Source organism: Heliconius melpomene, chromosome 11 (assembly GCF_056956725.1).
Source record: "Heliconius melpomene rosina isolate 202511_hmr_F chromosome 11, ASM5695672v1, whole genome shotgun sequence".
Lineage (NCBI taxonomy): Eukaryota > Metazoa > Arthropoda > Insecta > Lepidoptera > Nymphalidae > Heliconius > Heliconius melpomene.
Genome location: NC_140399.1, coordinates 2450695 through 2468492, shown reverse-complemented (window position 1 = coordinate 2468492; position 17798 = coordinate 2450695). Strand labels below are relative to the sequence as shown.

The window sequence follows — 17798 nt, the reverse complement described above, 5'->3', positions numbered from 1 at the left end:
CAAAAAAAAATTTTCAAAATCGGTTCACCCAGTCAAAAGTTATGAGGTAACAAACATAAAAAAAAAAAAAAAAAAAATACAGTCGAATTGATAACCTCCTTTTCTTACAGAAGTCGGTTAAAAAACACTATTTTGTTATTAGTTCTCATGTTAAGGAGTTTATATTCAAGAGAAAATAGCGCTTTCTCCCGGGTAAGAATCGAACCTATAACATTAGTTGTTCTTTTATGCTTGGCCTTAAATAGATTAATATTGTAAGTTCATAAAATGAAGATTTAAACCAGAACCTTACCACTAAAATATATATAAATCAAAATTCAACCAAATCCCTATAAGGAAGGTTTTTGCGAAATGCTCGTTCCTCACAAGTCGTCGTTAACGTAATAGCGTTAGAAACTTTGAACAACGTTCAAATTTCAGTTCAAAAGCAATTTTTTTACTTCCCAAGACGTGTAGTTTATCACAAGAAACGTATGCCAATGTGGTGGGGGGTGCTCCGGCTGCCATATTTCACTTGGAAGTATACTTTGTAAGTCTTAATTAGAGCTTTGAGTCTTAGTGGTTGGTTTTATGGGGGGGTATGTTTAGTATGTGTTTTAAAGTAATGGACTTTTAGGTTTTGTTCTATTTATACAGCAAGACATAGAGGCCAATCGTGGCGCAGGGACACTAGCGAAAGACTGTCAATGTAACAGGCTGCGAGTTCGATTCTCACTCTAGGGAATTAAATATTTAATATTTTTATTTTGTCGCTCTGGTAACTAGGCAAGACGCGGTGTTGATCACCACCACTCAACACGTACTGGAACCAACAGAATTCGGAAAGTGGAGAACGGAAGTACCTTAAGACTAGATTCCTAAGTTTTATCTGCCTACCCTGCTATGGGCAAGATACATCGTGAAGGCAGAGAGAACCTAGTAGACATTCCTGTCTATATTTTTCACCCACTTCATGACATTACGTGTTAAAAGACTGAGTACAACACCGCGATTTATCTCGTCACAGCGGATTATCCATGACCACTGCGTTAACATTTAAGTACTGTCCGTATTTTACGTGTCTAGTCGTATTTTATCCCAAAAAATACAGGAAATAATAATAAAAAGTAATATTCGCCAGTTATTTTAGCTGGTTAAAAGTACAGTTCCATTGAAATAAAATTAAATTGGACCAATATGTAGAGACCGATTAAAACTTTATCACAAGTTTCGCAATTAGGGAAACGGGACGTTAATTAGCCTTATTGAACAACATTCCAAGAGTCTCAAGTAAATATCTAATTGGATTATTATAAAGTTTGAGAGACAATTGTAGCTTAAATAGTAGCATGGTAGAGTTCCTCCTTTGAAAGCGTTCCCATATTTTGTGTGGATTGTCTTGATTGGGCGAGGTCGAGGCAGTCGTGGCGCAGAGATTGTATTTGGAAGGAATTGTATACCATGGTTGTGGGTTCAGTCTCGGGGAATTACCTATTATTAATTAATATTTAGGACGTAGCGTAGGGCGCCTTCCAGCTCGATGGACCGACGACCTGAAGAAGGCTGCTGGCTTGGACTGGATGCGGAAGGCGGAGGATCGGGAGCTTTGGTGCACCCTGGGAGAGGCTTATGTCCAGCAGTGGACCCGAAAAGGCTGATTTGATTGATTTGATTAAATTAATATTTACAATTCTTCGCTCTGGCAACAAGGCAAAAGCCCGGTGGGAAGCGGGAAAGGAAGTGTTTTAATGGGAATGGAGTGTCTACTACTAGATTCCCATGTTCCTTCTGTCTACCATTAAAGTAAAAACAGAAAAAACTATAATAAAGTATATATAAGACAGTGAAGAATTAATTTCTTTTGTCGCTGTCTCATCCGATGTTCGTATGTTAGGGGAAGCCAAAATAATTTACAGAAGTCATTTCCGCCGCATTCCCTTATCTCGCTGTAATCGTTGAAAATACCCTTAGAATTTAAAAGGTTTTAGAATACCTTTTTACGTATTTAAGGGCGCGTCAGTTTAATGAAATCTTCATTTATCTTTATTAAATTTGGTCGGACGCTGTTTATTTTGTATATAAATACGTGAATATTTCTCGAATAAAAAGAGCGGATTTTCCGTTTGTTTAGCTTTATTTGTTTATACAGGATGTTCTGTTGAAAATATTTACAATAATTACTAGAGTTTTGTTAGCTTTTAGCCAGAACTGGTGATTATTGGATGGAAAAAGCTAATGCTATATGAAAATGTTGTAATAGGGATGTGCCTGGTTAAACGGTAATCGTCTTTTAAATTAATTATATAAATTGAATATTTATATTTATTATGTTAGATATATTTATATTACAACGGATTTACTATTAAAAACGTATTTACATTATTCAACTGGTATTTATTTGGAATATTTAGGTTGTTAAAGTATGGTACTGTAACTAACCAGTAGATGCTTTCACTTGTAATTATTAAAAATGGAGAATGGATGAATAGCTTCACGCTCTATCCCAAACAAAGCAGGATGGGCAGAGAGAAACTGGGAACCCTGTACCGAGACCATACCCATTGAGATACTTCCATTAGCCACTTTCAGCCGAATTCTCGAAAAGTTGAGTGTTGAGTAGCGGAACTTAACGCTGCGCTCTGCGTTGTTATCATAGCGAGGAAATGAGAATATTGAATATTTTATTCCCCTGAGTGCGAATCGAACCGACAACCGTATCGCTTACAGTCGCACGCTTGTATCCCTGCGCTATGACAAATTCAATACTATTTTCGGCCTAATTATATATGTTAATTAATATATAATATGATTTTTGAGAAATGAATATGAATTTTGAGAAATAAAAATAATCAGTCTTTAACAAGAAAACCGCACTTTCATTCATAAATAATCGGTAAAATACTTACGGAAACCCTTAAAGATCGGTACACGTGTACACCGGAGGTCGTGTGTTGAATGAAAACACTTGACTTTTACGACATTACGTAGTATATTATAATCGTGAACTCAGAACACGTCCTTGGCTATCGATGTAGTTAATTTTTATTTCTTTTATGCTATAAAGAAGATTGCCCAGAACATTTTTGTTAATATGGTTTTTTTAGCTTCAAGTTCTGTGGAAGTGGAACTGTTCTCTTTCTCATACTCTCCGAAAAACAAGCAAGGAAATGAAAAAAATATTCATTACCCCTTACAAATCGAACCCACAACCATCTCTATCACAATCAGAAATCATTTAAATAAATACATTTTTCATTTAAAAGTAGTCTGCAATATTAAACCTTTTCAGAGCGAGGTTAGCTACATATCGGATTTCGAATAAAGCCGATCGGAACGATAAGTTTGAGTTTGTAAGGAATCTAATTAGAGTGTATTTGAATAAAACTTGCTAGGTAAACATCTATTTGTAGAATCAAGTAAAGGATCATTTTTTTATCATTTTCCTTATAATAAAGCGTTATATTTAGAACTAGCGGACGCGCGCAGCTTCGCTAGCTTATTTAGGGGTGAATTCTAATAAACCATGAAACATGTGTTCAATGAAATATTTTTAAGAGTTTAAATTTCAAATTTTATAAAAATCGGTGGCGATGTAAAGATTTTTCCATACAAACTTTCAATCCCTTATTTGCACCCTTAGGGGGAGAATTCTAGAAAACGATGAAACACTTGTTCAATTAAATACTTTTAAAAATCTAAATTTCAAATTTTATAAAAATCGGTGCCGATTTAAATTTTTTTCCATACAAACTTTGAACTCCTATTTCACCCCTTTAGGGTTAAAATTTTTCAAAATCCTTTCTTAGTGGATGTCCAGATTACGAAAGTAAACTTTTGTTCAAATTTCACGTTTCTACCATCAGCGGTTAAGGCTGTGCGTGCGTCTTACCTCAGTCAGTGAGGACAAGTCCTTTTATATTATTTAGAATTAAGAAAATTATTTACTTCAATGTTCAAATTGAACTAACTTAATCGTTAATTTTATTATATTCACTTTTCTTTGCCCACATGTTTGTGCCTTGGGCCACGGTTGCCTCAACAAACCCTTCAGTTTTCTAATATCACAGTACTTAACATTCAATAGTAATTACTTTCTATAAAAAAATTAAAAAATATAATTTCTTTACAGATGGTCACTAAAGGCAGAACAAATTGTAACTGAAGAAAAATGGATCCCCATAACAACATCTACCATATTTACGAAATAAGATGAAATGCGAAACAAAAATGAAATTGGCTAGAGGTTTACGAAAAGCACCTCACAATGAATGATAAGGAACACGATCACCCTTTCATTAGTAATATAAATTTTACATTGGATTTTAACTATACAGAAAAAGAATTGATTGAAATATTTAATGAAACAGAAGGAAATAGAACGGAGAGTACAGAAATAGGATTAGTTAATAATTGGTGGGGTTTGGTAGCGTTGATGCTAGTTGTGTGTACAGCGGCTGGTAACGTCTTGGTCTGTTTGGCCATTTACTTGGAGAGGAGATTGCAGAATGTGACGAATTACTTCTTGATGTCGTTGGCGATAACTGATCTGCTTGTCGCCATATTGGTGATGCCAGTGGGGATATTGACGTTAGTGAGAGGTGAGTGTTTAATAATTGTGCTTACGTTTTAAATATGCAGTTTCTTGAGGGAGCCTTGTGACACTCTGTTCCCTATTTTCCTTTCCTTTCTGTTTTCCCTGCTTTGTTTTGTAACTTAAGGGAAAAAATGAAAATAATAAACATTCTTTGCAATTTTACTAAGTACGGTCTCAGAAATTATTTTTTTTATTGTTATTCCTTAGCTTATACTTAAGCAGTATTTTTATGGCAAATAAGTTCAATTTGATTATCTAATAGTAACAATAATTCCATTGACAATTACTCAAAATCGAAAAAAAGAATATGAGACAATTCTGTTATACCAAATAATCAAACGAAGTTGTAAGAGATTTCAAGTGTCTGACAAAAAATCAAATAATTGTCACTTGAATTAATATTTGATACACTTAGGTACGCTACAAGCTACAATCCCTCTACAACACTCATTGATTTAATAATGACGCCTTACCTCGTAAAAAATTGAGAATAAAAAGAATTCTACTATTATTTTATCTGTTCCTAATTTATAATCGGCAGGACTGTAAACCCAACGGTTGTAGGTTCAATTCCCATTCGAGGTTCTGGCAACACGTCAAAGCTCGACGTAGAATTCTGCTTCTCAACACATATTGTATCATAAATGGGAGTCGAACCCCCAAACTGTCGCAGGTACCATCCCACGCTTGTCCTTATGCGGTACCACTAGTCTCTGGTTGTACTCGTATTATATAAACTTTTTATCAACTTCCACGCGATTGCTTTACTTAATTTAAACTTTTTAACGCAATAAAATTTCTAATGAACGCACAAATTACTTTGTTAAGACTGTAACAGTTCTAACTCGATACACTTCAGGTGAACATTTTGCCCTCAGGCGTCGTGTTTTGTTCGCGAAGTTATATTTCGTCTTTTAATTATGAATTTTGCTACGTGGTGTAAGATAGATTAGCTTAATAAACTTCGTTGGTGTTGACAAATTCTTTCATTCATTTGTTTTATTTATTTTAGAGTTTTATTCTCATACTTAGAATAATAGCTTAGAATAATGGCCTCGATCTACAAAAATAAGAATTAGGTTATTAATTACTACTTTACAGTGCTATTTAAATTATCATATTTTTTTCAATATCACGCTGTACATAGCATCGTAGGCAGGAAAGAACTTTGGAACACTCCATTCTGATTAAGACTTCCATTTCCCACTTTCCATCAAATTCTGGAGACGTTACGTGCTTACTGACGAAATTCAACAAATTTGCCCCATTTCCTTAAAGTGGGAATCGAACCCACAATCATCACGTTCATATAGATACGTGTTAGCACGTTTATTTAAAACAACCAGGTAGTTTTGTACCGTGACACACCAATGCGTTTAGCAGAAACGCAAACACTGTCGTCTGCCACCCGCGTGCCACCCGCCGCAAACCCGCGGCTCGTTAATCAACCTCGCCCTAATTGTCACCAGCGACATTGAATTAAATTAGAGCGAGCTTTTGTGTTTTGTGTATCTTCGTATATGAGTTATTAAAAATCAAAATAAATCAGCGTCACGCTGTATCCCGCACACAGCAGGGTAAGCAGAGGGAACCTAGTGTTAAGACACTGCATTTCTCACTTTCCGCCAAATAATATGAGTTATTGTTGTGTTGTTTTATTATTGTTGTTGAGGCTTGAGACACTCTGTAGTGGCGCAGGGGCACAAGGGTGCAACTGTAAACGCGAGAGCCTGTGGGTTCGATTCCCAGAGGAAATAATTAATATTTTCATTTCGTCGCTCTGATAACGAAGCAAAGTGCGCTACCCCCGAATGGGAATCGTCCTCGTTGGTATCGAGTCGTCGAGGCAAACAACGGCGTTGAGTTCCGCCATTAAAAACGCAATACCTGCAGAATTCGGCATAAAGTAAGGAATTAAGCGTCTTAACACTAGGTTACCTCTGCCTACGCTGCTGTTTGCATGATACAGTGGGAAGCTAAAAAAAACAAATAAAATAAACACATAAATACCATACTTGTTTATGTTTCCATAGTTAAAGAAAGACGTAATAAGGTAGAAGGCATTAATAACGCCTCGGCTGGGGCCACAGTGCTAGTGACATTAGGGTGAGCCAAATAAATGATCGACGCTACGCTAAATTCGTCTTTCGCATGTTTTATACCACATTTATAAAAAGCCTTTTGGTTTTATATAAGGGTTGCTATTGAATTACATTTGTCATTTGTGATTTGAAGTAGAGAACGGAAAGTTTTGTATGTATATAAGATTTTTTTTTAGGTCTTTCAGCTTTACGCTCTATCCTACACACATCACAGGCAAAGGAAAGCTAGTGTTTAGAAACTCCGTTCCCTATTTTCAGCCGCATTCTCTGGAACTTCATTTGTCACTTCTAATTTGACGAAGAGGACAGAGAGATTTGTATCCAAATATGAGTGAGACATTTCGTTCCCCACATTTCTATCAATGTTACAAACATTTTGTGTTGAGATAAAAAATGTTAAAAAGTAAAATGCCTAATTTGTCAGTTTAAGGTAACTTAAACAATATTTCTGGAGTAGCTATAAGACCATTCTTAACTGGTCATAGCCCATCCTCCTTCTCTACCACCATGCATAAACCTAAATTATCTATACATATCAGTACAATAACAACAAATAGCATACAACAGTTCGTTACCAGATGCTAACAAACTGAACACCCAAGTGGCCAACAATTACGAGATATTTGCAATTGTAATGGACATGGATAGTTCCTAACAAAGACATGGAGATGCTCAAGGAAAATTGCTCAGTAGTTCATAGATTTGAGTGGGGTTAGTTTAAGTAACTAAGATTAAATATGTATTTTTTGGTAGAAATATAAATAGACTTTACCAACCTATAGTGGCACAGATGGTTACCCTAATATAATATTTTAAATATGAATCACATATGATTTGACCACTAAATAATAAAATTTACAAAGTTAAAGAATAGAGTGTCTTGACACTAACTGAATCTAAATCCTATGTACATACTCCTCAAAATGCAGTAAAAAAACAATATATAGGTACAATACATACAATATAAATAATACAATAACCGTTTTCACTTCCAAATAAACAATTATTTAAGAAAAGATAAATAGAAGGAGAAATACCCCCAAATATATCTAATTTCTAATTATTTCTATATGCCACTAGTTTCACGAATATGAACTAAATGCAAACCTTGACGTACGAAGCAAGTAGAGCGCCAGGCAAATTACTTCATCACCTATTATTACATTAACATATTATAATATAGATTGATGAGTTAATACTAGTGAGATAACAAGGGTTGGAATTAATTCCTAGATCAACTACCTACAGCTAGAGTAATAGAATTGTTAAGGAATTGTTAATTGTTTCTGAACAATTAATGTTATGCCTCCAGAATTCTGTGGAAGTGGGGAGCGAAGTGTCTTAAGACCCCGCTTAATTTGAGTATCCTGTCTCATGCGGGATACAGCGTGAAGCAGCGTGAAAAAAACCATTAACCTAATCATATAAAAAATATGATTGAAACTAAAACCACCGACTGTATAAAGCTAAAAAAAGAAACAAGCCCAATAGCTCATTAGATTATTATAGCAATCTTGATACTGGGATGTACAAAAACATTTTCTTAAATTATCTTACATTTTCTAAAATATTTCATATTATTTTCGAATGTATAGACGATATTTGAGCCAAATTTGATATATTCTTCCAGGCAACCCAGGTGTATAATTATACACCTGGGTTGCCTGGAAGAATCCTGCCGCAATCACCTTTAATTACATTTTTTCGTAACTCGTTTTTGGAGAAAATTGCAGTCATACGTTTTTTATATGAATCGCACATCATTTGAAAGATAATCGCATAAGGAATTGGAAAATTAAGGGTTGCCAGCTCTCAGTCTGCCGCAAGTCTAGGGTTGCCTGGTTTAAAGATGTCACTAAATGTTAATAATTTGCACTCATGTGTTTTTTTAATGAATTATATATCAAATTAAAGCTTATTTTTTTCTGAACACTATAAAACAGGGTTGCCTGGAAAATTCCTGCCGCAAACTGGGGTTGCCAGCGTTTGAAATATTTTATTCCGGTTCCGTTTGACTATGAGACGATATATAGACGATGAAATGCGCGGTCTGCCCCATGTTTTAAAGTAAAATATTATATAATAGAAGGTCAATCTTAAAATCAATGTTTATTCTAATTGTTCACCTGTTAAATGATGATTTTAATCATATTAAGTACACGTAGAAAACTATTTAAAGATGAAATCATCCTTATTTTTCAAGTAAAATAATGAATGTATAATATTGAGTCTTTGCAAAATCTATTTTCTAAATACTAATATTTATTTAAATTACCATTTTGAGACAACTAAATTATCTAATTAAATAAATGTTTACAAATATCGATCTACTATAAGCTATTAATATACATACATATACATCATGTTTCCTTAATATAATGAAGGGTGACCATTATTGCGGATATTTTTTTAATTAATTATATTGAAAAATACATTTCAATGAACTCTCGAACTCTCTCTCTCTCTCTTCGTCCTCTACTTGTTTGATTTGACAACGCTTGCCGCAATTTTTTTTTCTCACGCAACTTTTAATAATTTGCATAAGAAAAAAATATATATATATAATAGAATTATAATAAACAAAACTAAGTTAGCAAAGATTAATTCCAAGAAAATTCGACAGTAATGCCGACTAATAAACGCTATTTACGATTTATGACCAGGAGTCGGCAAATATCAATTAGTTAGTTGGCTATTTTTTACTATAGATAAACATTTTGCAGCGCGAAACAAAGCAAACCACATGCAATAAAATTATTTTCGAAGATGTATTGTTTCTAAATGCAATAAAAGTGCAGATGGCCAAATGAGATGTTTTGAGCACATTGCTTGCGTTAAAACGCAAGCAATGTGCTCAAACCCACTTTTTAAAATAAAGATGTGTTTTTTATGTTGTTTTTTTTAATTCAATGATGAATCACCGAAAAGTGTAAAGTTATGTTATTGTTTCGCCAAAAATGAATTCCAAATACAGTGACATTTCTTCAAATAAAATTCTAAAAGTACCAATTGCATATTAATAAAACTACTAATTGCAGATAAACTTTTTTTACTCAGAAATTATATATTATTTTTATAAATCAAAAGCGTTTATTTACATATAATTACATCTTGATTAACTTTCACTCTCTCTAGTCTTCATCTTGCTGTTCTTCATTTCTCTGTTCATCATATTCATCATTATCATCCATTTCTTCTTCATCGTCTAAAGTTATATCTATGTCATCGAAATTTTCATTTGACGTATCAGATTCATCGGCGACTTCTTTATCTTCAAAGTGGTTGCCGTTTGACTCCGATAAAATCTTTTCAACAGTCAATGGTGTCGGGTCACCAATAAACCATATTGGTTTTAATGCACCTTCAATTAAACTCCAACCGCAATTTTCAGGGTTTAAGTTAACACAACATGGATCTGTTGCTTTGGTCCACATTGAGTTGACAAAAATGGTTCTGAGTATCTTCTCTTTTAATGACTTCCAACAAGGTGGAATCAACTTTGAGTCAAAACTCGTAATATTTTTTTAAAAAAAATTCGTACTATTGTTTGCCGCATATTTTTGTTGAAATAAATGATATCTTGCATCATTCACACTAGTAATTCTTTTAACGCCATACATGAGAGCAGTAAATTCTTGAATGACATTAATTTTTTCCTCATCTAATACATCCATTATATTAGTCAGTGATGCAAAACATTTTTGGAATTTTTGGTTTTTTGAAAATTATTTAAAAGGCCTGGCCTTTTCCTTTATAATAAAATGAAGCTGTATAATCACAACCTGTAAAAGCATGGAATGCTGGTAGAGCTAGACATAATTCTGAACCCAGCTTCAAAGCTAATTGTGTACAATTTATACAACTCTGGTCTGTTCTTTTTTTTTTAGATGTTGTTCCAGCCATCCAAATTTCCATGTCAGGAACTTTGTGTATATTTCCCAACAAAATAATCAATACATCTGTATCGTTAGCTTGTACTAGAATCTTACTCTTAGATTGTGCTTTGCTAATGTGAAACATTATTCTCGTATCAGCTTCCTCATGTTCACATTTTAAATGGATTTCTTCAGTTTTTGTTACTCTATTGGTATCTGAACGATACGAGAAGCATTGTTCTTCAACAGTTATGAAAACAGTTTTATTTCGTAATATCGGGGCGAAAACATCGTTCTCCCAGTAATTAGCCAAAAATATAATGAAGGCTTCTTTGAAACTACGATTTTTGAGTCCTTCGAGAAAATTGGTAGGTCGATCTTGAAGAGGCCCATGAATAGTGTAGGGGATATTAATCTCTGATCGATTTTCCCGTTCGTAATCTTTTATAGAATGTTCTAGGTATCTATCGAATATTAAATGGATTTCTTGAGCACTTGCTGAACAAAGTCTTATTAAAATAGACTCAGCTATTTTTCCGAAGGTCTGAGGAAAGGAAGATCCGATTAGATGCAAAAAGTAAAAACCGTCAATCACTTCTATATCAATTTGTGAAGGATTAGTTAGTGTAATCTGAGATGTCAAGTGATCAGCTAATTTAGATTTGGCTGTTTTGAACATTTCACCAGAACATTGAAAAAGAGCTGGAGGTGCAGGTGCAAGAGGAAACTTTAAACAGTATTCGAGATCAATTTTTTTTTCAGACCAATTGCCAATAATCGTCCAAATATATCTCGTTCCAATTTCAGAAGAATCCGTTTATTTCCATCTCTACTTTTTTGAGTTTTTTTCACGCATTCAGACGCAAAATTTAAAATTTTATTTTTACGAATTGCTTTCACAAATCTCTCTGGTTCTTCTGCACATCCCGATATAAAATCATTTTTTTGTTTATTTCCGACTGATTTAATATTAAGGAGAAAATCTGCTACTGAATGAGATGCTGCTTTGCCAGTGGAAATATTGAACAACATTTTTTTTTCTATATTTGGATCGAAGGGATTTATTGAGTCCTTTATTACTTCTATTATTCTGCTTAAATTTAGTTTATCTTTTCTTATTTGATTCTTTTGCAAACAATGAGACGTATCATCTTCGTGTAATAAGCCTGTTTCTTTTTTTACTGCTGTTAAAATTTTAGTTCTCATACTGTGACTAAGAGCCCATTTTTGTCTCGCACTTATGGAATTTGTGAAGTGAGTAATGCCAGTCAACGTATTACCAGCGTCAGCGTTTATAGTCTGCTTCAGGGATAAATCTACGGGTGATCTTGAAAATTTTACCTTCGTACGTCTGACACCAAAAGCTCCTCGATGAAATTCGTCAAGAAGAGGTGAATTTTCGGTTTTTAATTTAATTAAATTACTTAAATATAGAACCGAATATCTGGCATAATTTGGTTGATTCAATGCAAAAAACAAATCAGATATATTAAAAAGAGAATCCAAATAAAGTTCATAATCACTAGAACGAATACTTCTTGAAAATCTTAGGAATAAGTTGACGAATTGGGTGTATTGAAAATAATATTGAGCTGTTTTTCCGTGAGCACCCGATAAGGTAACTATACAGAACTGTTTATAATGTTTAAAAATTTTTCTAAGGAATGAGGTAAAACCATTGCCTTTTTGTCATCAGGTGAAATTTGATCACATGAACTGTTCATAAAGGCGGACAAATCATCATTGAACGTATTTGGATCAAATTGAATTTGCGATAAATTTTTATCTAGTGGCTCAGAATTATATTCAGTTTGCGGTGAACTTCCGCCAGATATTTCAGCACCATCTTCAAGTTGTGATAAGTATTCTTTAAAATGTAGTATCTGCAATGCAGCAGCAATCATAGAATGAAGTCGTCTGCACCGATTGAAGTGTTTGCTGTCAATAAAGTTGTTCATTGAGCCTACAGCAAGTACTTCTGCTTTAACCAAAATGTCAACCAATCCACTAGAATCGATGTACTTTCCAAGAGCTCTAAAGAATGCAATTTGTATATGAAATGCACCCATATTTACGAAAATATTATCAAATTTGGGTCTCGAAGCTTCTTGAATCTGTAAAGCTATTTTAGCTATAGCCAAGTCATACGTGACGATGATATAATCTTGGTTACAATTTTTAGCAATCTCACTTGTTATTTCAAGAGTTCTATGAACAACGGCATGTGACGTAGGGGATTCATTAATTGGAGGCAAATATTCAATTGCCTGAATTTTACTATTGTCCCAAGAATATTTGCAATTATAAGCCAACCACATTGGAATTGAATCGAAACGCGATAATAACATTATCCACATTAAATCTTTATCCACAGTAATAGTTGTATTATCTTTACATCCACTAATAAACTCTTTAATAGCGCTGACGGAAAGCAATGTCATGCTTTGTGCACGTTGTTTATAATACGGTTGAATCTCATTTACCACTCCTTCAAATCGCCGTCTTTTACGACGTAGTACAGACTCATTGCTATTTTCGTCAATAGTTAAAATGGTCGATGTGTCCATAGTTTCAATATCAACATTATTCGTTTCCACACGGTTTTCTTCATCGGCAGTAAATTGATAAATAATTTCTACTGTATCATGTAAGGTGTCTTTACCAGAGCTTGTATCTACAAAACGATCGTAATTGTCGAATGCCACATGAGTACTTCGTTCTTTAACAATGTCTATTCCACTTGGTATAACTTTGTTTGCTTCTTGTGCTGTATATGTCATTTCAGTTTCGATTTCTTCTACTAAATTGTACCCTATACTATGGCCGTATCTATTTAGTATAGAAATTACTTTCCTAGAACTTGTCAATGACTTAACAGCAAGTCCAAGAGTCAGATTTTTTGATGGTTTAATGTTCCCATTTGATACAATGTAGATGATGTCACTGCATAGTGATTTAATTTTGATAAAATCTTCACAGTTTTTACGCCTAATATCTGGCCCCTGAATAAGGTTACGCATGAAATGAAAAAGTTTTTCGGGAATTTCACATTCCCCACTAATTACATCCTCAGCTGTTAATTTTTCAGGAAGCTTTTTAATTATGATACTTTTGATACAATTCCGTAATTCGTAAGCTGTAGACTCTAGTTTATATACTTCTTTGTTTTGTAAATTTGCAGTTTCAGTACAGTCACTACTTTGATTAAAGTTTGTGACGATATCAGACTTACCATGGACAAACAAAATCTTACAGTCATTGCTTTGCTGGACTTTAGCAACGCCTTTAATTCTGTTGATACTGATCTCTTGGTTGCTGTTCTGCGTTCAATAAATATCTCTCCTGAAGCCACTGAGTGGTTCAGAAGCTATTTATGTGATCGGCAACAGTACGTTCAAGCCAATGACAAGTCATCTTCCCTTTGCTCTCTTTCTGCCGGTGTTCCCCAAGGTGGTGTCCTCTCTCCTCTCCTTTTCTCCATTTTTATTAATTCAGTTTCCCAAAATCTATGCTCTTCCTTTCATCTATATGCTGACGACCTTCAAATTTACTTAGCCGCCCCATTTGATGATGTTAGTGAGGCTATTCATAAGCTTAACGAAGATTTGCGGAATGTTAGTAGGTGGAGCAAATCTTTTGGCTTAACTGTCAATCCTGCCAAGTCACAGGTCAGTATTATTGGTGGCTCTAAGCAACTAAAAAAACTTGACCAGAAAAGCCTCCCTGCTATACAGTTTGGCGGCGTCGATTTGAGCCTGAGTCCATCTATTAAGAACCTTGGTATTATTATAGACAATTCCCTATCTTGGTCAGTACAGATAGCTGAGGTTAGCCGTAAATTATTTGCCACTATCGGATCGCTCAAACGATGGAAATATTTCCTACCTATAAAGACCAAAACTGCTCTAGCTCATTCACTACTGTTACCGATTTTAGACTATGCTGATTCGTGTTACCCAGACTTATCTGAGGAACAACTAAATAAACTAGAGCGGTTACAAAATCTATGTATTAGATTTATCTTCGGTTTACGTAAATTTGATCATGTTTCTGATCATCGTCGTCAGCTTGGATGGCTTCCTATCCGACATCGCCGAAATTTCCGCATGCTGACTCTCCTCTATTCTATCCTGTACAACTCTCTCTCTCCCTCCTACTTAAAAGATCGATTTTGTTTCCTAGGTGCCGATTCACTTCTTCACCTCCACCTTAGATCCCGTTGTGATAATCTCCTTAAATTACCAACTTCCCATACCCTATTTTATTCCAAGTCTTTTACTATGAAATCTGCAATTCTTTGGAATGAACTTCCTACAGAAGTTCGACATTCCAAATCTTTATACAGTTTTAAAAATCGTCTAAAAGAGTACTTATTTAATTTAGTATAATAGTTTATCTTTATTTATTTTTTTAATATTATGTATATATTTTTGAACACGTTTTATGTATGTATGTATATATGTGTAAGTATATATTATTTTTCAATATTTGTATGTATGTATGTGTAAAGTATATAAACATTAAACACATTTTATGTAAGTTTATTTTATATTATTGACTTAGTTTATTATATATTATATAATAATTAATTATATTTCATAAGATTTGCACTGAGACGTTGTCCTGTCTTCTCATTACAATTTTTCCGTAATGTTTCAAAGGTTGTCTGGTGGAGATTGCTTAAAGCAATAAGACCGCCTTTGCATACGTGTTTTTCTTTAAATTTTATTTGTGTTGTTCTTTCTATATATTTCTTTTATGTGTGCAATAAAGTATATTCTATTCTATTCTATTCTATTCTATTCTATTCTATTCTATTCTAATTCCGAAATACTTATATCGCGGTTATAAACTATTTTCTTTTTGTGTGGTTCGGGAGAGCTTTCGATAGTAATGAATTTGCTAAAAGAATTTATTATTTTTAATTCTAAGCTTTCCACACGATAGTTTTTGAACTCTGCAATGGACACTTTTTCCGTTTTAAGCTCCATTAAAAGAGCCTTGTATGTATTAAAAAGGTCTAAAAGAAACATTACCTTTCTTTTTTCAATTATCTTATTAGTAATTATAACTGATAATGAATCAAATGCTCGTTTATGTAAAGCTCTATTTTCATGCCAAATAGTGGGCTCAGGCAGATCTGTACTTATTTTTTTTTTCGTAAGTCGATATGAAGTTAGACAAAGCCCATGGTATACTACTCGTTCCCTATGTTGGAGTATTTCTAGAATCCTTATGTCATTATTACTTAACGAAATTTTCTTGATTCCATCTATAGTATGATCTGATTTAGGAAATGAAACGTAAATTCGTCGGTTGCCCACTCTTTTCTCTACTGCGTTACAAAATATACATGGTAATTTTTTGATCGGCATTACATTCTGGACTGTTGATATAACAGATGACTCCATTGGTTTCACGGAAATGGATGTCGACGGCGACTCCTGAAATACAGATGTTTATTATTTTAGTTTATTAGTCTAATATAGTAGTCGATAGCAGGTATGTGCAATTACAGTAATATCTGAGGAAAATTACGTTTTTATGAGAATTTATTATGAAAAGTTTCATCAATTAAAGTAATATTATAAAGCAAAACAAAATAAAATATGAACATTATTTAAAAAAAACGACCTTAGTACTTAAAGGGTTTCATTGTAAATGATTTCATACCTCGTTCAAGCCTTCATATTCTAAATTAGTAGAAAGATCAACTGAGTGGTCACTTTTAGACGAAATATTACTGGACGACAAGATTTCATCATCATCCATATTGTTTTCATTATTAATAATTGAAGTGCTCGGCCCTACATCCGCACGAAATGTAGTCGACTCTTCCTGTAAAAAATTCAATAATAAATTTAATTACATATGTAATATGTAACATAAGAAAAGACGGGAGAAAATAGGAAAGAGTATAGGATAAAATCCGGATAGTTGCCACACTTCTCAAAAAGTAGTATTATAAAATATGAATAAAATATATATATCTTCAGAAAAATGCCCCTAGGGAGACTATCCGTAGAAAGAACTATGGTGTCCATCTTTTTGGTACGAATATTTACGTTTTTTGCAAAGTAAATGAAAACTATTCAACTAATAATAACTATTAAAAAATTATAAATAAAAAATTTCACTAGCAAGAACTTGTCCGTTTATGCTGATAGTTTTTAAGGCATTTAGGTCTGAAAGAATTGTTCTTATAATTATAATAAATTATAAGCAAAAAATCATTTTTAGAAAAAGCTTTTATTTAAACGCTTTAAAAAGGAGAAAATAAAATTTGTCTTTTAAATTTTAACTATCAACTCATAACCTCATTGTACACAATTTATATGATCATAAAAGCTTGTCGCGCGATTTACTTGTGTAACTAAACTAGTGCTAATTTAATTATGTAAAATCTGCTAAGTTTCAATTTTTAAAGTTTCAATTTAATTAAATATTGATTAACGCGACAAGCTTTTATGATCATATAAATTGTGTACAATGAGGTTATGAGTTGATAGTTAAAATTTAAAAGACAAATTTTATTTTCTCCTTTTTAAAGCGTTTAAATAAAAGCTTTTTCTAAAAATGATTTTTTGCTTATAATTTATTTTTTACTTTTTAGTTACCACTGGCTAGGTTTCTCACACTAGAGACATGTACCACGATTCCTCTTCTATGGTTAGGAATGCTGTTGGCGACACTAGACCCTTCCCGAGTACAGTGGGGGTTCACCAGGGCTCGACTCTTAGTCCGTTCTTATTCAATGTAGTGCAGCCTCCATGGCTGATGATGTTGCCGACGACATAGCACTCATTGACGAGAACCGACTGACGCTGGAGCGTAAAGTGAACCTCTGGAAGGGTACACTTGAGAACGGCGGTCTTAAACTAAATGTGTCGAAGACCGAGTACATGGCCTGCGGGAGCCCGGACTCGAGCACGATCCTTATAGGTCCTGAGCCAGCCGTTAAGTCAGAAAAGTTCAGGTACCTTGGATCCGTTATGCACGAGTCTGGAGGCATCGATCACGATGTCCATGGCCGGATAAGTGCTGCCTGGGCCAAATGGCGGGAGGTCACTGGTGTGGTCTGTGACCGAAGAAAACCGCCAAGCTCAAGGGACTGATATACAAGAGCATCATACGACCGGTTGTTTTATACGACAGCGAATGTTGGCCAGCACTATCTCGGCATACTCAGGAGCTTCACGTCACGGAAATGAAGATACTGAGGTGGATGTGCGGCGTAACGCGGTCTGA

At 34.0% G+C, this 17798-nt stretch overlaps 1 protein-coding gene across 3 annotated transcripts in view; it reads left to right on the top strand.

The window, feature by feature from the left end:
* 5-HT2B (5-hydroxytryptamine receptor 2B) overlaps positions 1–17798 on the top strand; it is an 83275-nt gene that overhangs the window by 36143 nt on the left and 29334 nt on the right. For all 3 annotated transcript variants that reach the window (XM_085192750.1, XM_085192751.1, XM_085192749.1), the window contains exon 2: positions 4109–4577. In XM_085192750.1, coding sequence (XP_085048876.1) covers positions 4244–4577 — 334 coding nt within the window. In that variant the 5' untranslated portion in view covers positions 4109–4243. The remainder of the gene's footprint in view (positions 1–4108; positions 4578–17798) is intronic.